Source organism: Melanaphis sacchari, unplaced genomic scaffold (genome assembly GCF_002803265.2).
Source record: "Melanaphis sacchari strain LSU unplaced genomic scaffold, SCAv2.0 Contig0_pilon_pilon, whole genome shotgun sequence".
Classification (NCBI taxonomy): domain Eukaryota; kingdom Metazoa; phylum Arthropoda; class Insecta; order Hemiptera; family Aphididae; genus Melanaphis; species Melanaphis sacchari.
The window spans coordinates 16006729-16034197 of record NW_020270366.1 but is presented as its reverse complement, the minus strand read 5'-3'; the positions used below and the strand labels follow the sequence as shown (position 1 = coordinate 16034197).

The window sequence follows — 27469 nt, the reverse complement described above, 5'->3', positions numbered from 1 at the left end:
CTACCTGCTAATAATACATGGTAATAATTTTTTATAATTTGATTACCTATTCATTTATATTTAATGGTTTCACGCCTAATGCATATTAATACAAGATAATATGAAATGTTATTGAAATTAAATACCTACTTACATAAGAAGCATTTATTATATATTAAATTATTTTTATTATAAAATATAAACACAACTAAAAATGTGATATAATAATAAAATTATAATTTAAAATAATCATTAGTTTTTATAATTAATAATAGAGTGATCAAATAAAAAATAAACAATTTATATAGATATATAGAAATGATAAATGGACAAAATAGATAGAATGATGTACACATTAGTCAATTTTCTCAAGTGACAGGTTCTTATGAAAGAGGAACAATATTTTCAAATGTACTCATCTTGGATTTTTATACCCAGTCATTATAGTTATATTATAAAAATAATTGGTTAAGAGAAATAGGTACACAAGTATTTTTTTATTAATCATGAAAGTATTATGTATACTAATGTACACAATTTAGTACAATAAATATTATAGTTATTATAATTAAATAGGTAAACTTGAGAAGAAACTGCCAATTGTAGGTAGGTAGCAATCTGCCATTTGGTTATAGTACCTATATAATAATACCTGTTACAAGTTAAGTTTATTTCCAATATACCTATAAGAGATACAAGTGTTAATAATTATTTAATATAATTACTAAAATCATCAAAAAAAAAAAAAAAATAATAATAATAATTAATAATTATAACTTCAATAATCACTTCACATAATTATGCAACTATTTTTTTTCTAAACATTATATATACCTACCTATCAATATTTGTTATAATTTAAAACAAATAAATAAATAATAGTTTCTTTTATCAATATTTGTGTAGACTGTAGATCAGTTATAACTTATAAGTTATAGCTAGACAACTAAAATTAATTTCATGCAAATCTATTTATTGGATTAACACTACAAATTTCACAAAAATTATCTGTAGTTCTACATTTTTAAATAGTAGAGCAGCTGAATATAATATTTGAAAAACTTTTGAGCTACTACTCTAAATAAATATATATACCAATAATAATAAAAAAAAAAAAAAAACAATTAGTAAAAGTAATCAATGTCTACATAACTAGTATTAATGATTTTTCATATTATAATTAACATTAAAAACTTTCTGTACTTCTTCAAATTTTTAATGGTGGCATTCAATTTTTTAAATTTAAATAGAGTATCTATGCACATCATATTAGTCACATTAAAAATTTAATAAAATAATATCTTGGATATTTATTATTTAGGTACATTAAGAGACATTGTTTACGATATACAATGAAGTATCTACATTAACCAATAAATCAAAACTTCTTAAATGTACTTAATATTAATAATAACAACAAATTTATAATACATCTTTCTACTACAATATTAGAGAAATTAAATAACATTTGAATTTCAGAATTTTATTAAATAGACATGTATCTTTAAAGGTAAAGTTAGATGATAATAAATTAAAGACAACTATCATTACAGCTTTTAACTCATCAATATTTACATTAAAAACAACCTATAAAAAAATAGTTACTGTTTAGTAATTAAGATTGGTAATTACAGTATCAATTATTGGAAAATATACACTTATTCTAATAAGTGAACTAAAAAATTTATAGCAATAATAAAAGACAATGAGTGCTAAAGATCCTTTGATAGATGCGCCAATGGTATTTATAAAATAAACTATAATATTATATTTTATCAAGTATATAGTATATATTATACTATATTATTAAAGTATGATCAATGAATTAAATACAAATAATAAATGATAAAAACCTAACTTTACCGATTAAAAGCTAACTAAACAGGGTGTTAATTTATAGAAGATAAAATTTCTTATTATACATTTATCGAGAAATTGCAATTGGTATGAAATCTATTTCTTATTTATTTATTTATTTGCAGGCGAATAAAGCGGGAATTGGGATTTTATCTAAATTTTGGAGGTTGGCATTGACTTTTTTTTTTGTTCTTATCAGGTTTGCTGTTATCACTTGTTATCAAAATCGGGAAAACTGTACCTTAAAATGCAAAAAAAAGGAATATAAAATGTCAAAAATTATAGTATAAAATTCATATTTATTATTATATTTATATTAATATTATACATTATTACAAAAAAGTGTTTATTTAATAATAAAAATGTTGATTGAATTTAAATTTACATTTGCAGATATTTATATAAAATGACTGCCAATTGTCTGTTAATAAATTCTTAAATGCCGAAAAACTCCTTTCAACATCTACAGATGTAATAGGAGCGTATCGCATAAAAGCGATGTCATCGAAGTTGAGATCTTCTGGGAGAGACATTCCTATTACATCTGTTCCTTCGAGAATTTTTGATATGTTACAAATTGTATTAAATCCCGTATTTTTTTTCCAATATATTTTTTAATTTTAACTGAACGATCTTTCCTCTTTCATTTGTAATTTCTTGAATTTTGTTTTGAAATTCTGTCACAATTTGAATAGAAACTGCGAGGGTACGACCAGACAATTCTAAACGAATGATAGTTTCAGGTAGTGTTTCAAAGTTAGATTTAATGTACGCTAAATTGCATTTTAAATTCCGATCAGCCATTAAATCTTGTACTTTTCCAATGGATATAGCGTCTTCCCGGTTGAACTGCATGACTACCTGTTTTATTAAAACGTAATTTTCAGAATAATACATGGCTGCATTCAACCAAGTTTCCCACCTAGTCAATATTGGTTGAGACGGTAATGGTATATTAGGAGGAATAGTTTTAAAAATTTGTAATAGATACGGTGCTTTTAAAAATATTTTTTTTACATTCGAAATGAATTCGTCTACTTTTGGAAAAATATTTCGTATTTCTTCTGCTACCCTATGTAGAGCATGGGCAAAACATGTCACGTGTTCCATTTTACTTTATTCAGACTTAGGACTGACAACTTAAATGTAGTTGGTGTGGTTAAAATTTGTTTTGTTTTCATATAATATGTAATAAAAATTAATTCAGCTGATGACAATACAAGTCACATACGTGAAACTTAACTAATTATATTGTTTTGTAAAATAATTAATAAACACGAATTAAAATAATTAAAATTAAAATTCGTTCAATACGCTGATGCCTGATTATAAGACATACGTTATAATAATAATACATTCTTATCACATCAAATTTTATTGCACAAACTCTTATCACGTCGTGAGCGCTTTGCAACCACGAACGTCCGTGTCTCTTTTATGTTAAGTTTAGAGTGTTTACCGAGTAAGAATTGTAGTGATTTTCGTCTAGAATTTAGGAGGATTTTCTTTTTTTTTATGTGGTCTGCCCAAGTTAATAGTTGATCTAGAACTAAGCCCAAGTAACGAGAGCTCGAGGATTTTGGAATATTCAGGTTGTTTAAATGTATAGGGGGTACAGTTCCGCGTTTTAATGTAAAAGTTAGATGGGTAGATTTTTCGTAATTTATTTTTATTTTCCACTTGTCGTATCAAGAAGACATAAGGTCTAGGTGGTTTTGTAGGTTCATGCCAGCAATTATTGGGTCTTTGTGTGTGGAATAGATAATTTTGTCGTCGGTAAAATTTGCAACTGAGGTGTAAGGGGTTGTCGGTTGATCAGCTGAGTACAGGTTGTAAAGGGTAGGAGATGAGACGGCTCCTTGTGGGACCCCTGCAGATATACGGGCTAAGGACGACATTTCTGATTCAATTTTGGTCACAAAATAACGGTCTTCAAGATAAGATTTGTAAAATAGGTAGTAGGGTAGAGGTAAAATTTTTTTTAATTTGTGCAAGAGACCAGGATGCCACACTTTATCAAATGCTTGAGCAATATCAAGAAGGACTGCTGAGCTATATTCTTTATTTTCTAAGGAATTAGATATGTAGTCGGTCAGTCTGTGTATTTGGTGAATGGTTGAGTGTCGTTCACGAAAACCAAATTGGGTTTGTGGTATAACTGATGCATTACTCGTATTTATAAAAGGAGAAATCCGTTTTAATACTAACTTTTCACAAAGTTTATCGAAGAGTGGTAGGAGACTTATCGGACGATATGAGGACGGAATATCAGGAGGTTTACCTGGTTTTAGGATTAGGATGATAATTGCGGTTTTCTATTGAAGAGGAAAATGGGAGAGTCTTATGATTGCATTTAATATGTGCGTGAGGTGTATAATTGCTTTTTTAGGTAGCTGCAGAGCTACTTCTGCCGTAATTAAGTCTAGACTGGGAGATTTTTTGTGGCGAAATAGTTTTAGGTAGTAATGAATTTCACTCGGCGAGACAGGTTTCGGTGCTAGATAAAGTAAGTGAGTTCACAATATAATCTTCAAATATATTATTGACAATGTCGTGGTGGGGTTGGAAGACTTGAAGCAAATGAGATCGAAAAAGTTCACACTTTTCTGCATCATTTTTGCACCAAGTATTATCTGATCTTTTTATGGGGGAGTTTGTGGTTTTTTTGTTTCAAACAGTTACGAGTTGCTCTCCACAAAAAATCATTTTGCGATGTAAGCGAGGAAACCCAAGAACTGAAATTATCATTTCTTAGTTGTTTTAAAATTCGTTTGAGCGAAGAAGTAAGGTTGTTGAATGATTGCTTATCAGACGGGAGACGGGTGTGTTGCCAGAGGGATCTGACACGTCGTTTTTTTGTTATGAGTTCACGGACATGAGTGAGAAATGGGAAAGAGTTTTGGGCTTTCCGCGGTTTTTTAATAGTGGAACTCCAAGCAGCTGTTTGGATTATTTCCGTAAAATGTTGGACAGCGTTTTCAAATTCGTTTGGACACTTTAGTCGGATTTTTAGGTTGATGTTTTGTTCAATTATTTCGTGGAATTTATTCCAGTCCGTAATACCATCTGTAAGGCAAGCTTGTCGGGGCCGTAGGGGAGGTTGAGTATCTAGAGATAGAAGGACTGAGGTATGGTCTGAGCATAGTTCTAAATAGTTACTTATGACACTTTGTAAGCTCGTAGGGATATTTACTACAAATATGTCTAAGATATCTGGGCGTTTATTTATATACATTGGCCAGTAAGTTGGATCGGGGGGGGAGCTAATATGGTATAATTTTTTCGATTAACTATTTAGAATTAAGTGCGTCCTTTTGGGTTAGACGTGTGGCAGCCCCAGGATTGATTTTTGGCATTTAGGTCCCCACCGACTATAAAATAGTGGCCTAAATAGTTAAAAAAGTTTTCGTACTGTTGTGGCGTAATTTTGTGTTTGGGTGGACAGTATGTTGCGGAAATAGTAATTGGAATGTGATTTAATTTTATTGACAGAATAGCAGTTTGCAGGTAGTTTTCTTGTATATTAGGAAGGGTGGTATATGTATAGTAGTGAGAATTTTATAATAATTGCGGCACTAGCATGGGAGGTGTTGTCAGGATGGTTTGAGGTGATTATATTATAACCAGGTATTGAAAATTTAGTATTTGTAGTAAAATGTGTTTCGGAGATTAAAGCTAAGTCTATATTCTTTTTTCATTTAGTGTTAATATAAGTTCGTTTTTATGATTTGTTAATCCATTGGCGTTCCACATAAGGATGGCTAATGAGTGAGAAGTAAATGAGTTATTTAACATTTTGATTTAATAGACTGTTAAGAACTGTGGTGAGTAAAGACAGTAGTGAGCTTATGAGTGATTTAAACTCATTGAGAAAGTTAAAAAGTACATTTTCATTCAAAGAATTACTTGGTATTTGGTATGAATTATTGGGTGAGGTAGCCTGTGCGTATGTATAGTTGGGTCTTTGGGGTTTGAACGTGTTGGTAGTGGGCTGTTGGGTGGTTTCACAATCGGTATTTTTAACATTAACATTATTAACATTTTTAACAGAAATTCTATTTGTATAGTTACTATTTTTATTTGAAGTAGGCTTACGAAGTTGTTGGAGATTTTTATATACTTGACAGCCCTTGTAGTTTGCTGGATGATTACCCATACAGAGAGCACATTTGGCCGGCAAGTCCTTGGTTTTGACAGACTGGGAAGTTGGATGTTCTTCGCCGCAACGGACACGTCTTGGTGTGTAGGAACAATATTTTCTTGAGTGGCCATAATCTTGGCAGTTCATGCATTGGATTATGTCTGTTCGTTTGTGTGGTTCTTCTATTTTTACTTTAGTGTGGAGAAGTGAAGTTACACTGAATATATCAGTATTAATTGTCGCTGGTACAAGGTCGACAAAAAATATAGGAAGATTAATTTTCGTTGTTTTATGACGAACATTTGTTACTTGACGTACCGAAAATCCAATTTCCTCGATAGCGACTCCGATCTCCACTGTTGGGGTGGTCGGGTGAAGGTTACGGATAACTATTCGATATGCTTTGTCATCCTGTGATTGGTAAGTATGGTATTGTGCGTTTTTTTCTTTTAGGAAACGAATTGTTTCGCGGTAAAATTCAGGTTTGGTAATTTGGACTTTTAAATAGTTGGTAGACGATTTGAATGTGAAATTTTCCGGGCCGATTAAATTGATCAACTTGTTTCGAAAACCAACAAATTCTAGTACACCTTTGACAATGATTGGAGGGGGAAGTTTTTGTTTGATATTTTGTATTTCATCGGCTTCAATGTTTATGTCATTTATTTGTGCGTCATTTTCGTTTTCGGCGAAATTGTGTTCATTTTGGCTATTATTTATTATAAGTGGGGCATATCTGTTAGGGGTAATGAACATTTTCTTGGCGTCCAGAGAGTCCGTAGACGAATGATTACGTTTAGAGGTGTTTTTTGATTTCAGAGGTGTTTCAAAACCGACTTTGTTAATTTCTTCGGAAGAATTGAAAACGTCATCTGGCACGCTCTGTATGCTATTCACGTGCGAGTTGCTTGGAAAATTATTTATTAAGTAAGGGGCAGGGAGGAATTTTTTGAGCTTGAAAAGAAGTCCTTCATACCACACCTTGTCGAAGGCCTGAGCCACGTAAAGGAGTACAGCCGCACAATATAGTTTTGATTCCATGTTGGAAGATATTAGGTCGACAGTGCTGTGGAGTTGGTGGATGGTGGAATGCTTAGACCTGAATCCAAATTGGTGGTTTGGGATTATGTTGAATTTGTCCAATAATGGAAGTAGCCTTTTAAGGAGTATTTTTTCAACAATTTTAGCGAATGTGGGGAGGAGAGAGATTGGTCCATGAGAAGATTGGATATCAGGCGGTTTGTCCGGTTTTGGAATTAATATTATGTTAGAATGTTTTCAGGCTGAAGGAAAGTAGGATAAACGAAATATAGAGTTGAATATTAGTGCTAAAAGAATGATAGATTTTTCAGGGAGGAAGATTTGACAACCAAGTTGCTTATTAGATCGTGCCCAGAGGCTTTTTTGGTTGGGAGTTTACGGATGATGTATTGAATTTCACCCGGGCTAGTATGTTAAGCAGGGAGGGTCATGGGAAGAGGGGATTCAAGAAATCTAGTAATATTTAGAGTATGATTTTTATTTGGAATAATATTGTGTGGTTTGAAAACGTTAGCTAAGTGTTCAAGCGAAAATTTTAGCAGAGTTAGAGGTGGCCCACGAGTTGATTGGCATACGGAGTGGGGGGGGAATTTATGTTTAAAATAATAAAAATAAAACTTAAAATTTAAAATTATAAATTTTGTATAAAATTAAAAAATTTAAATTTTGGTAGAGTCAGCGATGGCCCACGAGTTGTTTGGCATACAGAGTGGGGGGAATTTATGTTTAAATAATAAATTCAGCGATTTGCAATAGCCTTCATAAAGTCTCGATAGTTAAAAGAATTTGGACGATCATCTTTGCTAAACATTTCTGCCAAACATTTTACTTCATAAATCGACAATAACATGTTCAATTTCCGAACAGTTAGAGCGCCTAAAAATTCTTGCTTCGACACAATTCCTTGACGATGTTTGTCGTAATCTTTGAACAAATCATCTAAACCGATATTTGGTTTACTACGCAATTTTTTCAATGCAGAATCAACAGCGCTTCTTTGTTCGTCGGTTAAATAATTACTTAAACCTTCATACGAAGTTATGTATTCATTAGGGTCCAAGTGCGTATTTTTATCTAAACCCAATGTAACGAATGCTTCCTCCATCGTGTTACAAAAACGATGATAATCCACCTGGCCCGGATGTGTTTTTGATTCAAATCTGAAATAATTTAGCATATGAATGGCGACCTTTGCGTACCGTATCAGCTTAAAATATATAATATATATAGGTACTAATACAAAACAATTAACAATAATCAATATCTATTAAATTATAAACATTACTTTCCAATTTTCGCACGAATATATCGTATATGTTACAATGATATATATCTATAACTAGTTTGCCAACAAGTTTTCAGCAATCTAACCTAACCGATGAGTTTAAATAGGACTTTAGATTTTACATAAATAAGACTAAGTCAAAATTTACCTCTGCTATACTTGTCACCATTTGATATAACAAAATCTGAGTAGTCTCTTTTAAAACAAAATTTATACTTACTCATTTATTAGTATTTCTAGTTCATTTGAATCGAGTTTAATGCCTGCCATATCTAGTCCACGTTGCAAAGTATCTTTTGACATGACTCTATGATTTGAAAAATCAAATTGATTCAAAAATTGATCAAATTTAATTCTTTCTCTTTTTATCTAGTTTCAAATTATACTTTAATTATAAATAAGCCAACTTCATTAATAATCAATAAAAACTAAATTAAAATTACCTTTGTTTTTATTTTGATAATTAATCTATTTAATGTCATATTATTGCTTATTTTTTTAGTTGATTTTGAAGAGATATAATCATTATCAATGTTAATTTTCGTGTTTTTCATCTAAAATATGTAATTAAAAAATAAAAAATATCTAACATACGTTTTAAAATACACTATTTCAACTTTTTAGTACAAAATTAATTATTTTATTTCAATAGCCTATTTATATTAGCTATAATCATAAAAAATAAAAATATATCTTTATTATGTAAGTAGTACATACCTATAAAATATTTTAAAATTTGAATAAATACTTTTTACTACTATTTAATTTAAATGTTTGATAAAAACATAATTATAAAAATTGAACCAACTAAGAAGCAATCAAGTACAAATTTAATTTATTATTAACAGCTTATATAATAACATTTTAAGTGTTTAAATTTGTATTACAATTATAAATATTTTTATTTTTTTGTACAATTTAAAGATATATGGACACGTATCAAATTATAAATAATATTTGGCTCTCTGTCTCTGTTCTTCTATATACGTCTAAACCGTACTCTGAAACTCATATAAATGTATTATTTTCATACATTATTACTTACTGAACATGTCTTAAGCTTCTTATTAATATTAATTAACATTTTTAATAATTGCAAATAGTTAAAACCATCTACGTTCATAAATTTTTTTTCGAGAATACTAAGTTCATCTTCTGTACATTTAATACCGGCTATGTACATGGCTCGACGAAAATCAGATCTGGATATGTGACCATGATTATTTCTATGTTTGTTCAATTTAATAATATATTAATATGAGTAAAATTAATTCTTTATTAAATACAAATATTTTATTACTTATCAAAAACCTTGAAATACTGTTCTAGCATTATTCTATTTTCGTTTAAATAATTGTTTATATTAATTATTGTTTTATTAAATAAAATACGTAAATTTAATTCCACTGCATCCCAATCTTGTCCTTTTACTCGAAGCATTTCGTTCACATTTCGATCGCATTTTACTTCTATATCCGAAGATTTTTCCAAGTTTTTTTCCATAAATACTATTTCCCACACGAAAAAAAAATTACTATTAATTTATAAGTAAAATAAAACAATATAAATTTAATTTTAATTGTCTTTTAGTAGTAAACATTTTTGAATGAATTTGATTAATCAATATTGTTTAAGCTATTGATCGAATGGCATAAAAACTAGAAGTTGTTCTAAAATGTGCTGTAAAAAATATTAAGTTAAATTTTATCATACTCAGCTGACTATAATTCCAAAATGTTTAGAAATAAGAAAACATTTTTAACCTATTTCAATGGTTAGGTATGCTGTATGCATATCAAAAATAGTAGGTAACTTTCCTTTGAAAACCTATGATAGGTAATATATCTATAGAGTAGTATCTATAGATATAGAATAATGTTTAGGTATAAATCGTGTTGTGTATTTGTATTTTATATAATACACAACATAAATTGTACTTTACAAAAAAGTAGTACCTACCTACATTAATAGTGTAATAGGTACCTACCTAATAAGATATTTACTAATTATATGACCTATAAATGTTAACAAGTAATATAACCTTTAATAAATTGTTGGTAAATGTGTTATGTCGACTAGTTTAAGGATTATTAACTGCTTAAATTTTATTAAAATTTTCTATGAAAGGTTTTATTTTTATTACCTACTTATTTGTTTAATTACTGTTAACAATGAATTTTTTTAACTGTTGTAATAACATGGATGATAGTGCCATAGTGATATTTGAATTGACGTATACTAGCATACATATTGTCTAAATTCTTACGAGCGTATAATAGGTATACCAGATTTATGTCCAGATTGTTCAGCAGAATTAATTTAAGGTCAATGACCCTGTAGCACTATAAAGTAAAAATTTTATTATAAAAATGGTATCACAAATTAGTAACTAATTCGCAATAATTTGTAATTATAAGTCTACAAATATGGAATTTGTAATTCAAGTATAATCGCTCAAAATCAATTTTCCAAATTTGTGGTTATGAATTACTACGAATTAATTAGGTACCTACTCATTTGTAAAACCATTTTTGTAACAAAATTTTTACTTGTGATTTGATTACCACAAGTAATTTGTTAGCTTTAATTAAACTATAATAAAACTATTAAAGGAAAGAATAATATGGTCAAACCGGACTAGCTAGGACATTTTATTTAGGTTTTTTTTTTGATATTTTAATTTTAAATTGAGTTATAAAAATTTTGCTAGGTACTTTAAAGTTTAAATGTGAATAAAATATTACTGGATATTCTAAATAACATTCTCACCCTAAAATTTTAATTTATATGATAATAATAATAAATCAATATTTTATATTACTGAATACTAAATTCAGTGTTTCAAATGTTCAATATTAAAGCCATTAATATTCAATACCTACAAAAATAAGTCTAAGCACCTCTATTAAATATTTCTTCCATGATTCTTAAAAATATGGCTATCTTATCTGGTGTAGTAAAATGTGATAATCTCGAATCCGTTATCATTTGAATTTACGATAATGTAAACAAATTATTAGTAAATCAGTTTTAGTTTAAATAAAAATTTATACATATTAGTTTTTCCTAAATTCCTAAATCCTAATGGGTAATGACCTAATATCTTTTTTAATATTTGATGCTAAACCACAATTTAAGCTATTAAAAAAAGTGATTAGTTTTTAATTTTTTAATTTCCATTAAAAATGAAGACACTACAAGATATATCTAATTGAAATTCTGAACAATTAAAAGGAAAAAAGGTACCTATATTTAAGATATTATTAATCTATTTATACTATATTAAATACTTAAAGTTAGATCATGATATTTATTTATAAATTATAATTAAAAATAATCATAGTATTAGGTATGTTTTATGTAAATACAAAATGATTTATTCCAAAATTGGATATTTAAATATATAATTTTTTATTATACCAGTATTTATTTCATCTTCAAAGTGTTTCCAGTTGATTCTTTCAGGACATTCTTTATCTTTATACATAAGCAACAATACAGATAATTCTTTCTCCGGATAGTATATTGAACCTAATGAACTGACACCTATCATGTCTAAACACCTGCGGAATTGTGTTTCAGTTACATGTCCTTTTTCATGAGGATCAAATGTCTATATTATATGAAATAGTTAATATATATGTATTTTCAATTTAATTTAAACATATCAATTTTCTAACTTTAAAAAATTGTCCAATATTAATTCGATTTACTAAAACAAGTTTTTGAAGATTTCTCAATATTGTTAACACATTATCCTTTTTATGTGTTTTATTTGCTATTACTGGGTGATAAACATTTTTATTACTGTATGATCTCGTACCATTTTCTTTAATTTTGTCTTTTATGCTTACCTTTAAAATATAAATTACATTTTTTAGTAATTAAAAATTGATTTATATTATTTAGTTTATTAACCCAAATAAAATAATAAATCTATACATTTTTATGCAATGACATTATAATGATGTATATCATAACAATAAAATGGTTTTAGTTTAATTTTAATTCTGTATATTCAAATAACATGCATTATGGTCAGGGTGTTAAAAACGACAACCTGTTAATCTAGGTATGTGATAGTATTATATTTGCAAATAAATAAAATATATATCTTTTTTTAATCACAACATTAAAACTCTTAAAGATTCTATCATTTATAACAGAGTTTATGCAATTTCATTTATAAATTTAATTTGATAAAAATACATTTTTAAAAATTATATTAAATAATAGTCATAACATTTTTTGTTTTAGAAAATATCAATGTTGCCTTACAAAACAATACCATTATCTGATAGTATAGATGGCTATGAAAAATTGGAACTTTTGGGTAAAGGTGGTTTTGCGTGTGTTTATCATGCTCAATGCTGCCACACTGGTCGTCATGTTGCTATCAAGGAAATTGATATTTGGACGATGAAAAAACAGAATATGATTGATCGTGTTCGCCAAGAAGTAAAAATACATAGCCAACTTAAACATCCATCTATTTTAGAGTTGTATACATTTTTTGAAGATTGCCGGCATGTTTATTTAGTATTAGAACTTTGTCATAATGGGGAGTTGCTCCAATATTTAAAACGTAATGGAAACAAATTATCCGAAATTGAAGCACGGTATATTATAAGACAAGTAGTTGAAGGTCTTTTATACTTACATAAACATAATATAGTGCACAGAGATATGACTTTAACAAACTTATTATTAACAAAAGACATGCGTATAAAAATTGCTGATTTTGGTCTTGCAACTCAATTAAATTCTAAGGATGAAAAACATATGACAATGTGCGGAACTCCAAATTATATATCACCAGAAGTTGCCACTCGAAGTTCACATGGTTTAGAAACAGATTTATGGGGATTGGGATGTTTATTGTATACTTTGTTAGTGGGACATCCTCCATTTGACACTGATGCTATTAAAAGCACACTTACAAAAGTTGTGATGAGTAATTTTTCTTTACCAAACTATTTATCGAACAAAGCTAAAGACTTGATAAATTGTTTGCTTAGGAAAAACCCAAGGGATCGTATTGATTTGCATGGTGTGTTAAAACATGATTTCATGCAAGAAAAAATTATTTGTGATAGACCTTCTATATGGTTTCATCAATCACATTTTACTGAAGATAGTGGTTTCAATACAATTTCATTTAATAAAGAAAAATGTAGTTCTTCAACTGGCTTAAATTATGTACGTTCAATTCATAATCCTAGTATTGAAATTAATCATCATACCGGAAATTCTAACTTAAATGTATTATCAAGTTGTAGAGATTTCCATTTTAATACAGAAGCTAATAAAGAAGAATGCTGCACTCCAAATATAATAAAAAGTTTTCATAAACACAGTAATAATTTCCAAAATGTGTACCATGTAACTCCATCACAACATTCAGAAAATAGACAGTTTACTGTGTTTGATGATAAATTTCTACAGTCGTTTAAAACCTTTCCTGAAACAAGTTCATCAAATAGAATGGCTGAATGTTTAAATACAGTACGCCTACAAAAACACAGACATAAAACAAAAAATAAAGTGTTAAGTATTTTAAATAATGGAGATGTTTGTGTAGAGTTTATTAAAATGAAATCCAAATCCAAAGAAGAACGAGTTGTAGAAGTAATACGTATTTCTTCTGATGGTCAACATATGGTTATATACAGACCAAATAAAGATAGAGGAGTGACATTGCATGACGAACCTCCACCTATACCAGTTAAAGGAGCTGATGAAGTATATAGTTATGAATCACTTCCTCAGCATCATTGGAAAAAATATGCATATGCTGCTCAATTTGTTAAGCTTATTGCTTCTAAGACGGCAAAAGTTGTTTTTTACAGTGATGAGGCAAAATGTCTTCTTATGGAAGATGGAAAAGCATTTGAAGCACATTTTTATAATGGATCTATGGTATCAAGTCTTGGAAATGGAGACATAAAAATAGTTGTAAATGGAAAATCAAAATCTTTTAGTCGACCAGAATGTTTAGATGAATCTGATAAAATAATTTACATTCAATTCAAGAAATACTATGAACATTGTTGCTTAGTTGAAAAAACTTTGTGTACTCTTGATATAAATGCTAACAGTGGTATAACTGTGTTTCCAGTGACACTAGGAAGGAGACCTATAGCAAAAGAAGCAAAAGATAAATCTGATAAACCAACAAACTGTAAGTTAAAAAGTTCATTTTTAATTAAATCTGGTGAAATTTGTATAAATTATGGAGATGGATCACTAGTCAAACTTGACACAACTACTGGTAAAGTGAAATGTGAAACAACTCAAGGAGTAGTTATGGTATATGATCAAAAAGACAGACATCTATTACCTGAGTGGGCAAAAAATTGTTTGAAAGAAATTCCACATTTACTTAAACCTAATGAACAAACGACAGCAAACTGGAAATGGCCAAATAGATAATTATGACTTTAATTTAATACTTCTATTTATAATTTTGTATTAAAGATAAATATTATTCAATCAATGAATTATTTAGCAAAAACTTTGTCTTCCATAATTAATTAGGTAGTTGATACCTAGTTAAAATATTGTCTATGTTAGACAATTATGTAAAATATTTTAATTTTATGAATAATTTTAATGACAATGTTTTTACCCTATAATATAATCTAATTATTCTGATAGGTATTTATTTTATCCTTAATTTAAGGATCTACAACAAAATAAATTAATATTATAAATTAAAAAAAAAAAAAATGTAATAGGTAGTATGTACCTACACTTAATATTTATTATTTAAGTATATTTTATAAAAATAATTATATTTACTATTACCATTTATAATATGGTATCAAACTACTTATAATCAATATCATAATTTAAAAAATAAATAATTAGAATAAAGTATTATAGTTAAATAGTAAAAATAAGTATTAAAATAAAATATAAATAATTATTAACTTTCATGAATTTTATTTATTTTATTTTTATTTATAAATAACTACTAATACAGCAATATCGAAATAGGTTACTTTACTTTACCTATGTCAATAAAATAATGTATTTGACAGGTTTATATTATATTACTATATTATACTTTATAACAGTTATTATATTACGTTATAATAATATTTCTTTAATGTTTATGGTTAAAAATATATTGTATATTTGTTTGTTATTGTTAGCCATTACCATATTTTATTTTGAATCACAATGGTTAATTTATGTTACCTAGTAAGTAACTAAAATGGTAATAAAACAGTGGAAATTGCCAAATGTAATCATAATACTTACATCAGTAAAAATTGATTGTGGGTCATTTTTTTTCACCCAGTTCAATTCATCAAAAAATTGTTTTTTATCAATCATATAACTATACACAATAAATTTATCAATAATAAGATGCATTTCTGGTGGAGAAATTTGAATTTTTAAAGCGTATAACATATCCGTAAACTGTTTTATAGTCATCAGTCCATCATTACCGGTCAACTAAAACAGAGTTTGAAATAAAGTAATAATTAATTACCAACCAAGTTGTAAGATTAATTAATACTTCTTCATAGTCTTCAAAATGAGGTTCTAAGAAAATACTTGATATATTTAAATTACTAGAAATAGTTTTCATTATATTTAAACGGGGTAAATCTTGTATTGTATAGTTGACATTTTCATCAATTATTTTACTGGAAGGTAATTCTATAATAGTATATTCAATTATTATTATTATTTATTTAAGCATTAAACAAAATAAATACTTTTTTTAATATTCTGATGCATGTTATTTAATCAACTTTATTACCTATCTTGGAAGCATATAATATAATCTTAAGTTTATAATTACACAAAACGACAAAACCACATATATCACATAATTATATAAGTATACAATTAAGTAAAAACACTATACAACTTAAAAGTTGTACCTACTTACAAAGTACATGTTAGCTATTACATTGAAAACAACTAAAATGTGGTATGCCAACTTATATAATATTAATCGTTAATAATAGTTTTGTACAAAATGTTATATACCCTCATTTATTGGTAGATTTGACTCGTGTATAATTTCGCAAAATTGTCCATATGGTACTTGTCCATTGGATTTTTCAAAATAGTTGACTAGCAGTTGTATTTCCTCATCATTTAAATTAATAATAGATTTTAATGGTCCAGACAATGTATTTTTGAATTTGAAAACTCAATTAAAAGTATATTAATAAATACTTAATTTATTGTACAAGTATTCAAGCATTCAATTGTTAAAAAAATATTTAATTATAAATACCTGTTACGTATCCAGTCTTTTTTGTATCATATATTGAATAATATTCCCAAAAATTAAATTTGATGAAATTTACTACCTCTCGAATTTTGTTACAAATACTCCATAAATTCCGTTTAACTTTAGCAGTATGCTAAAAATAAAATATTTAAATTAGATTTTATCGATATATTATGTAATAAACTGTCAAAAATAAGAAGCATATTAAATTTATTATTTATAAATTAATAAAATTACCTCCATTTTAATTTTGTAATAACTACGAAAAAAAATAAGTGTATGTTTTCAATTTAGAATTTAGTTAATAAAAGTTCATCAAAAATTAAAATAATAAACAAACTCTACGAGGTAACTATTAGCAATTATGATATAGTATATTTATAAAATTATAAGTAATAAATAATAATATATTTATATATATGAACATAATGTAAAATATTCGCAGCTAAATATTGCTATTAGCCAAATTTAAATGCGATTTTATGTAACAATAATTTTTCAAAGAGCTAATTATACCTATATAAAATGTTCGTTTATTCATATTTTATTAGTTTAATAAGTACAATTAACTGAATAATAATACTATAAGTCTTTGTACCAACACTAGGTAAGTACCTATGATATGTACCTATATTAAATAATGAAGGAATTTTGTGTTAAACTATATATGATCCATACTTCTCTTAGAGAATAAATAAAATTATTATATACTTATAACCTCCTTCTTTGGGTAACTACAAAAAAAAAAAAAATAGTGTGTTACATCGATTTGCATGAGAACACAGCAAGATTAACAGTAGTGATGTTAATTGTTATCATTTAACATTGGTACATGATTAATTAACGCATTGTTATAGTATTTATTAATTTTTTCATACACATTGTAGGTACCTGCAATTGATCCAATAGCATACACAGTGGGAAGGGGGCTAACGGGCTAAAGCCCTCCCCCAATACCCATATTATTATTTTTGTTTATAAATCTACCCATGATTTAATATAGTACTATTTCAAATTTTCAAAGCCCATATTTTTATAAAAAAAAAATTTTACATATGTATTTTAGCATTTATTAACGCATTAAAATAAAATTTTAAATATCATTTACAAAAAAAAAATTAAAAATTTTCAAATACCTATCAACAGCTTAAAATTAGTTTAAGCATTTTTAAAGTATCTATAAGTAGAAAACGATAATTTAATATAATAATCGATTATAATAAGTTACTTTAGAATATCTGCAATGAATATTTTTTGAATAATAACAATTAACAGGATAAAAATCGTTAAGGGAGAATACCTTTAAGCTCATATTATATTATGGCCTATAGCCTATAGGTATATTTACCAATAATCTACCTAGGTATTTATAAGTTTGAATATATTCCATGTCGTCAAAATTAAAACTTAAAGTAAAAATTAAAATGTATTTTTAATAACAAAATAATATGTGAATGTTCGTGATTTTGATAAATGTTGTCTATATTTCGACTTTAAACGCTTCTATTAAAAAAAAATGTTGACTATTATTTCCAATACTTTAAAATTATGACAATAGAACTGAAGAACTTTGTATTAAATTGTTTAGCTTTTTTACTTAAAAATAAATTTCCTATCATACATTTATACATAAAATAAATATTTTTAGTCAATATTATCTCTAAAATAATACATACCTATTTGAATTACAAAATAAAAAAATTTGAAAGGTTTTATCAAAACAAAGTTTTTAGTTTTTTTTTTTTGCTATTTATTTTGAAAAGTAAAAAGAAATTATTTATTTTTATTTCCTGAATTCCCGTAGATAGTAGCAACTAGATTCAATTTTTTATTAGAAATCACCCACTAAGTTGAAAATTAAAGTATTTTGGTATAATTAAATTATGATTGGATTCGAGATTACCAAATTTAACATCAATTTGCCTTATTTAATTGGGTTTAATTAGTTATCGAATTGTCAATTTACCTATCATAATTTTTTTGAAGTGTGCTCACAACAGATTAAATGACAATTCAATTAATGTAAGTAGGTACCTACTATATGTATTTACTCTTTAGTATTTATGACTTATAAAAATAGCTACTGAACCTACTTATAAGAATATTAATCAAAACGATACAATTTATATCGATGTGTGAAATCTTACCAATAACATAAATTATACATTATATATCATAATTGTACAGTACCTATTGGCTATTACATATCGTTAGGTATATTAATATTAATTGATAGGTACATCATGCCCAATAAAAATCGATAACGTACAAAGTTCAGACGTACCTACAATTTCAAATTATTTTAATATTATAAAATTATTTATAATAATTAATTTTTTTTTTTATATTATTTTATGGTCTATGGTGTATCCGTGTATGACGTATGTATATTATATTATTATGTATAATATTCCATCCAGAGTCCAGACTGCTGACGTTTCATGGCGATAAAAACTAAAAAAGTAAAAGCAGTAAGAAATCGAATTTGTTTGGTTGGAAGAATGATTATCGGTCGAATGACATGGAACATTTATCGGAATAGGATGGTCACACTGTAAACGGTCGGCGTTACCCCGTGACCGCGTCTGACTACGACACTCCGATCGATGCCCGCGGCCATTTTCTATAGCTATCCTACCTTAACTTCCGTCCTGCCATTCAGTACCTACGTTCAGACAATTTTTTAGTATAACAGCCCCGTTTCGTTGCCATCAATTTTTTTCTTTTGTTACTGTCACCCGCTACATTACTCGTCCCCGACTACGCGTGACGGTAAACACAGTCTACCCGAAACTCACCGATAGACTGCTGAGAATATGTCGGACGAACAACCGAAAGAACAGACCAACGGCACCAACGACAACAATGGCGTCGATCAATCCGGCTTAGAAGAACAAGTCAAGGAAGATGACAGGTAACATTTTGCATCGGTTGTTACTTTTAATAGTTTTCTGGTTTCAAGCGGATATCTTTATTTCAATGTTTAATTAAATATAACCAATTCCAACGATCAACGTACGTTTCTCAGCGAAGACTGTCAAACGTGGACATTCCTCTACTCCGATTACCTTCCTTTGCGCGTGACGTTTTCAACGTCTTCACTACTTTTATAATAATCAATAGCAATCGTCATTTGATAATTAATTTAAAATACGTTTTGAGTTGCCGATCTAGATGCTGCAATTATGTATACCAAATGCTGTAATATCTGCGTATAACGTTTTGTTGAAAATGCACAGATATTGTTCAGTTTCTTATATATCTTGTAGCAATACCCATTTAAAGTTTGTTAGTTTTTTCCATTAATATTCTCAGTGATACATTGTTAGTAGTACTTGTAATTTTTATGCTGTTGATGTTGCATCTTCATAGTATAAAGGGTATTTAATACTTTGCTAGTACAGTCATTATTAGTCTTATTAATATCTATCTATTTTATTGATATTAAGACTATATTTTACAATATTTGTAAATGTTCTTATATTTCTATATCAAATTGTCTCTATCCCAATTCAAAAGAATCTTATTAGATATTCTAAATTTTAATAATATTGGGTATTAATTAGAAGTAATATGTATTATCTCATTTATAATTTTATAACATTTTTGTAGTGTGGGTTTACTTTTTATTTTTTTGAATATTCTATTACTGTTTCAGGTTTATTTTGAGTTTTTTTTTTCATTATTGTATTTTTTTACTAATGTATTTATATTAAAAATAGTCTTGTTATTGAATATTAAAAAAAAAATTAATTTAGATTAGAATATATTTTTCTCATTAAAAACTATCACATTACTTGTGAAAAATGAAATAAAGCAAGAGAATTTTAATTTCTATTTAACAAATAAGATTGTATTTCTCATATTTAACATTTAAATGTTTAAACCGTTGTAAATTGTGCTACATTTGAAATACCACACTTAATTAACCAACTTAATCTTCTAAACAATATATATTTTGAGAATTAAGTACTTAAGACTTATCATAGCTATTAATCAGGTCATTTAAATTAGTTATATTTAATTAAAAAATTATTTTCAAACCTTAATAAGAAATAATAGTTACAAGTTTAATTTACTTCTAATATTGTAGTCTTATCTAATACATGGCAGTATAATACAATGTATATTATTACATCCATCCTACATATTGTTAATTTATAAATTAATATTTTGCTAAATTGTATGCATGTAATGTACATGCTTATTAATTATTATGATTTGAATTTTTTTTTTCTTATTTTCTTCTAATATTAAATTTTTAGCATGTCATTAATTAACCATTCCTAAGATTATCAGAATGACTAACTTTTTAACTATTTTGTTATAAGTTTATTTAAAAAACACCAGTATGGAATTAAATAATCTTCAAATTTTCTTAATATTGTTTAAATAAAATATGTACAAGCTTATATTACATTTTGTAATTTGATTAATCATTTACCATTAGGTATTCAATTTAAAATAAACCTGGATCCTAGTTATATATACAACTACCTGATATACCTTTATATATATACTTAAAATTATTTACTTCCATTATTTAGTAGGTATTAAAGAGTAATTGTGTTGTATTCTTTCCAAATTTTCCACGCAAGCATTAATTTTAATTTCCTACTAAAGTTTTTATTTAGATCTGCATTAAGAGTTATCCAATATATAGTAATATATTAATGAAACAGTGTTAAATTTTATTATTAAAAATTATAATATTTCTTCTGTTACCTACAAATCCTAAGTAAGTATTTCTGTATTGGTCATAAAGAGACGCTACTACTATTAAATAAATTATTGTTTGGTATTCATTTTAAAGCATAAAGCCTTAAATTGGTTTATAACAGTTTTAAGTCTTAACTTAATTTGTAACTTACAATAAATTGGTTAGGCTAAATCAATTATTTATCATGTAACTTAAGTTAGATTAATTTGTAAATTTTTTGTTTGATTTTATTATTATTAATCATGTTAACGTATAATGTTTATATTAATAATTATGTTAACTTAATGAAGATCTACAAGTTGGCTTGCCTACTTCTCAAGGGTTACAAATTCTTCTCAATGGGCTTCAAGATCCTTAACTTTGGATGCATACAAAATATTTTAACTATTATAACACAATTTGAACAAGCAGAAAAGTTCATGTAAATTATTTTCCATGATAATCTGCGTCTCTTCAGGACCGTATAGGCCTATGTATCGATTACCTTTCAACGTGGTGTAAATATGCGCAGGTGACGATCATGTCATTCATTGAAGAACGGATGTTTAAATAATGGACACATTGTACAACAGGTATACGTTTGACAATGGCTGACTGATTTTATTGCGGCGACTGGCAGTATCATCACCTACCAAATGGTAGGAATCATTAAGTATTAAACAATAAATAAATGGAGAATGAACTGTATTAATAACTTAGTATGAATTAAAATAATTAATTATGCATCGAGTTTCAGTAAAAACTGTTTTAGAGTAAATATTATATTGAAGTTCAAGAAAAAAACATTTATGCAATTTATTATGTTACAGTTCTCGTCACTAAATAATACACACATGATATTCATTGCAGAATTTGTTGGCCTAAGATTATGTTTTGAACTACAATTTGTGGCCTGCTTGTGTAGTATTAAAAAAAAAAAATATAAAAACATTTTGTTCTAATGTAATTCTAATACTTTTGTAATTGGATATTATTATTAAGTTAATATATATATATATATATGTGTGTATATATATATATAAAGAATTTCTTTACTTTCTTTTTTATTTTTTTTTGGTAGGAATAAATTTTCCTCATTCTCCTGATAATTAAAAATACACATTAATTGTCTGCTTCCAAAATAAGTAGACAATCAATGGTGGTTGTGGTATATTAGTATAATTAAGTAAAAAATCCATTCAAAACTGTTAATAGTTAATAAACTCAATTCTGATTATCTTTAGACAGTTAAATGCATATACACGAAGATAATTCATTTATTAATGACATAAAAAAATTTTAGATTTTTTATCATAAATTTTTTTAATCAATAATTGTTCATTATTTTTTCATACGGTTTTTTTAATGTTAATTTTTAATTTGGATTTTTTACTTTTTAGTTTTAGAATTTCGATTAGCTGTAATTTTTTGTTATTGGGGCTTAAATGTAAATTATTAATTATGTATTTTATTTTTTATAATTCCAAATATTTATAAAGTGAATTTTTTAATAATTTGTTTTATAATTGTATTGTTACCAATTTTTTTTATATTTATATATATAAAAATGCAGCTATGAGAAATATTACAATTAAACAAAACTTTCAAATACAATTCATGATTGTAAAATGAAATATATTTGAAAGTTTTTCTATCATAAATATCCTTTTCTTTTTTTTTCCCAATCCAAGTCCTTTCAGTATTACATGGAGTATACATTTTGTTTTTTTTTTTTACTATATAATTACTACAAATATATTTTATGGCTAGGTAATAGGTTGTTTATATAATTTATTTTATGTACATTGTTAATTAATTAAACATTTCATGGGAAATCAAATTTAATCATATAAGGTACAAAAGCAGTGTTTTATATAGTATATTAAATCAGAAACTTGGAAAAAAAAATTTTGATACAAATTACTTACTTGTTTTTTTTTTCTTATATTTATACATTACTATTATTATTATAATTATGATTATTACTTATAATATCTTATATTGGGGAAAATAAACGTATAATTTATTATCTTGTATGGGTCTTTATCTTTATTATTTTTATGAACAGCAAAATCTTAAAAATATTTTATCATAAATTCCTTGTCTTGACTATATCCAATTTTAACTTAATTAAAAATAATATATAAATGTATTATCTAATTTGATTTATTTAATTTTAGGAAATTATTTGTTGGCGGTTTAAGCTGGGAAACAACAGAAAGTGAGTAATGTTTTTTCTTTTTATAATTAGGTTGAGAATGAGCTTTTTTTAATGTAAAATAATTTCTACACTATTTTTTTTACAAATACATTTTATTATCTTAAATCTAAAAGTTGCACACATTAAAACAAATGTGTTTACAAATAGTAGTTTAATTGAATTATTTTTATCAGCTACAGGAAAATATCACTAAAAGTATTCCCAGAAACAAATTTATACACGTCATTATTTGTTAGTAAACATATCATTTTTCCAATAGCAATGTTCTTCTGATTTAACACCTCCAGATTTCTTTCTGTGAGGTTATCTTAAAGGAAAGATTAACTTCATAAATGTAAGCATATTCCATAAAGTGGTCACAAACAAGGTAAAACAATATGTATTACATGCATTAATAAAAAAGGTGGCCATTTTGAGTTTGTTGAAAAACATTTATAATGCGTGTGTATAAATTCATTTTAAATATTTGGTTATGTTTATATAAAAAAGCTTATAGGTAATTCAATAAAATCACTATTTATAAATACATTTATTTTGATGTGCACAACTTTTTGATCACTGTTTAGTATTTATATTAAAATATGTAGATATTGTTAAATCTCCTAAGATATTTAATTGCAAATAAAAATTAATTTTTACTTTAATAATATTATCCTCTTCTATTGTTTTGATAATTTCCATGCACTCATACTCTTAGCAGATATTTGTACAGCTACCTTGCAGCAAATTTTATTAATTGTATATTTATTTAATTTGCAGAGGAATTAAAAGAACATTTTGTTCAATATGGAGAAATCACCAACATTAGTTTAAAGACTGATCCTGCAACTGGACGTTCCAGAGGATTTGCTTTTATAATTTTTAAGTCTGTTGACGGATTAAATAATGTAAAGTATTTTTTTTTTTTTATTGTATTTTTTTTTTCTTTAATTGGTAAACGTAATTTTTGCTTTATGTAGGCATTTGCAGCGGGTGATCATGTTATCAATGGCAAGAAAATTGATCCTAAAAAAGCTAAAGCCAAACAAGAAAAGGTGTTTGTTGGTGGTTTACCGTCTGATGTTACAAATGATGAAATTAAAGAATTTTTTGGAAAATGGGGTGTTATTGTGAACTTAGAAGTTCCCTTTGATAAAATGAAAAACCAACGTAAAGGTTATTGTTTTATCACTTATGAATCAAGTGATAAAGTTCAAGATCTTTTTAAAACTGCCAAACAAACTATTAAAGGCAAAGAAGTATGTACTAAATATTTAATTATTTATTTTATAAATATTTAATTTTAATATTTTCAAAGGTGGATGTTAAAAAAGCAGCTCCTAAGCCTGCTAATCCATATGCTAACCCCAAAGCAATGAGAGGACGAGGAGCAGCCCGTGGAGGTAAATAAAATTTTTTATATAATTATTTATATGTAGCCTTTTTTAAGATACAAACATGAATTGAAAAATTTGAGCTAAAATAATTAATTTCATGAATTGTATTATGTATTTTTTATAACTATTTCAGATTAATATTTTATTTTGAAATATTCCAATGCTATAAAAAATTGAATTTACTGATTATCAATAGATATTAATTATAAATTATAATTTTGTTCCTCCTTAAGTAGTAATGATGATGCATCCTTTCTGTATTTATCAATTCATCTCCTTAATTAATTAGTTTCTTTAATTTGACCAAATATTCATCCAAATCAGCTTCAGATGCGTAATGCAATTTGATTTTTCGTATATGTTTGGAAATTATAAACCTTTAAGCAGTTTGATATTTAAGCTATTGATCAATATTATCATATAAAATGAAAAATTATGAAATTTTTATCAACTATGTTAAGAAAGTTAAGACTTAATATTTAGTATAGGGTTTATAAGTTAATTAATAAGTAATGTTTGTTTTTATTTTATAATTTGGTTGCATTAAATTTGATTTAAGTTGTATTCAATTAAATCTAAAAAATAGCATTTCTATTTATATGAAATTTTTATTAGTTAAATTAATGATCAAAATTAATAATTTGTATTGCGTCCCAGGTTTTTTGTTGTAAATCTATGTATACTTCTTGTAATTTGTAACTCATTGAGTATTGATTTAAATCATTTTAGTTTTTTATGAAATTATTTTCAGTAAATATATTTATTCCAGAGGTGAAAGGTGAGTGTTAGTGGGAAAACCAAAAAAAAAAGGAGAACTGATTGATACTGTACAGTCTTATTGGCATTAGCTTTTATATGTGCTTAATAGTTTTGCCATGTACACTTTTCATTTATTTTTTCATTACATCTGTTTATAAATTTACAAAAATAGATTTGTGCTGAATCTATGTTCACTAGTTTGAAATTTGAACTTAAATTATCTGGGTCGCAATACCTTCTATTCAAACTTTATGTATTGCAATTATTTTCGAGTCTTTTTAAGTTCTTATAGACGCAATTTTACAGCGTCTTTTTATTTATGCTTCAGCTTGTATTTAAGTATTGATTGATGAAGACTTCAACAAAAACTGAAACAAGTAATTACTATGCATCATTTTTAGTTTTGTAAAAACATTTTAGAAGATGGGATAATTTTAATTTCGAATTTATGGTATTACTGAGTTATGCTGAAACAAAAGGTTTAAATCAATTTTGTTTGGGAAAATAAGTTTTTTAAAGTTTATTTTTGAAATTGAAAATATTAATGGGATTTTAACTTCTTATTTAATAAATTAACTACTTAATATTTTAAAATAAAATTATTTTTTTAACTTTTTTGTTTCAGCATATGGGCCGTATGCTGCACCATACGGGACATATGGAGGTAAGACTGTTTTTCTTTTGAAAATAAATTAAAATTTAATTTAAAGAAACTTAATTAACATAACTAAAAAAATACAAATTCATAAAATGATTACACAATTTAAAATGATATAATTCAACTTAACTTTTGTTAAATTTACTTTTTTTCATTAATATATCTTTAAATATTGATCATAAGCTTCGGTATCATCTCCAGAATATTCTTGCTTAGTATTAAGTTGACTTATCTGTTCGTCATTTCTTCCAAAGGTTTTAAAAAATATATACATGCATTTGACATAATATTGATTATGAGTATTAAGTCAATTCTGCTACTGAAAATAATTTAAGAGAATAAATTTCTGAAAATATGAATATGTTAAGTGCAATTCTTATTAAATTTATTTATGCAGTTTAGTATAAATATTGAGTTCTGCTAATTTTTCATCATTAATATTATAATAAAACAATATTCAATGTTATAATTCATTCTAATTAAAAGACTGGTTTCATCTATGCGATAATAAACATTGCCGCTGCATTTGCACGATAGTAATTGTAATTAAAATATTTGATTAATGAAAAAACTATATGTAGCATAATGCAAGATATTTATGTATACCTTTTTACTAATAACTTTAATTTTATTAGTATAACTTATTTTTAATTACAATGATTTATAAGAAGAAATTATTGAATTACTAACTCAAATATTATCTAACACTATATTTTTTTTTAGCTAAGTTAAGTTATTATAACTCATATCAAAAACTTGATTTGACTTTATAACTAGCTACTGCTCAGTTTTATTTTTTTAAATAAATAACATTTGATGAGTATTTATCATGTTTGTTCTGCTACTGAATATATTTAAAGATAATACATTTTTGAAAATGTACAATTTAACACAATTTTATTGTTATTATTTAGTCTATACAAGTTGGAGCATTTATTAAATCTATTAGTTTTTGCTACTGCATAAAATTGAGGAAATCATTTTCTATTTTAAAAGACATACTTTCATTACTTATTTAAGTTAATAACAAATGGATGAGTAGTTTTGCTACTGAATATAGTTGAAGAATATAGTTTTCTAAATAAATACATATTAATAAAATTGTTATTTGTATTGTAATTTTGTATAAGTGTAATGATGAGTATTTATCAAGTCAGTTCTGCTACTGAATATAATTGAAGAAAATAAATTTCTGA

At 26.2% G+C, this 27469-nt stretch overlaps 3 protein-coding genes and 1 non-coding gene across 5 annotated transcripts in view; 3 read left to right on the top strand and 1 right to left on the bottom strand.

Annotated features, from left to right (window-relative positions):
- Positions 1–9634: 9634 nt before the first annotated feature.
- LOC112600010 lies at positions 9635–19180 on the bottom strand. The gene is made up of 8 exons (XM_025347142.1): positions 19133–19180; positions 16564–16693; positions 16312–16475; positions 15570–15620; positions 11984–12157; positions 11724–11916; positions 9695–9811; positions 9635–9639 (listed from the first exon to the last, which is right to left on the bottom strand). Exons 1-8 carry the CDS (start codon positions 19178–19180, stop codon positions 9635–9637), a joined length of 882 nt encoding a protein of 293 aa, XP_025202927.1.
- On the top strand, positions 11345–14863 carry LOC112601056 (serine/threonine-protein kinase PLK4). Its single transcript, XM_025348474.1, has 2 exons — positions 11345–11545; positions 12561–14863. Exon 2 carries the CDS (start codon positions 12570–12572, stop codon positions 14733–14735), a length of 2166 nt encoding a protein of 721 aa, XP_025204259.1. The 5' UTR covers positions 11345–11545; positions 12561–12569; the 3' UTR covers positions 14736–14863.
- Positions 19157–27469, top strand: part of LOC112601044 (RNA-binding protein squid-like) — a 10120-nt gene continuing 1807 nt past the window's right edge. The window contains exons 1-6 of one of the 2 annotated variants that reach the window (XM_025348452.1): positions 19157–19474; positions 23440–23480; positions 24240–24367; positions 24440–24718; positions 24778–24862; positions 26241–26279. In XM_025348452.1, the coding sequence (XP_025204237.1) occupies positions 19377–19474; positions 23440–23480; positions 24240–24367; positions 24440–24718; positions 24778–24862; positions 26241–26279 (670 nt within the window). In that variant the 5' untranslated portion in view covers positions 19157–19376. The remainder of the gene's footprint in view (positions 19475–23439; positions 23481–24239; positions 24368–24439; positions 24719–24777; positions 24863–26240; positions 26280–27469) is intronic. The other variant, XM_025348461.1, reaches the window with a different exon arrangement.
- LOC112601962 lies at positions 27403–27469 on the top strand. The gene has a single exon (XR_003115075.1). It is a non-coding gene; the product is annotated as a small nucleolar RNA snR61/Z1/Z11 (small nucleolar RNA).

Bases quoted from the DNA above. Each gene is read 5' to 3' on its own strand.
- LOC112600010 (XM_025347142.1), bottom strand. From the start codon at position 19,180: ATGGCCGCGGGCATCGATCGGAGTGTCGTAGTCAGACGCGGTCACGGG. The intron at 11,917-11,983 runs GTTAGAAAATTG...CATATAATATAG, and splicing joins ATATTGGACAATTTTTTAAA to ACATTTGATCCTCATGAAAA. The intron at 9,812-11,723 runs GTATAATAAAAA...TGTGGGAAATAG, and splicing joins TGAAGATGAAATAAATACTG to TATTTATGGAAAAAAACTTG.
- LOC112601056 (XM_025348474.1), top strand. From the start codon at position 12,570: ATGTTGCCTTACAAAACAATACCATTATCTGATAGTATAGATGGCTAT.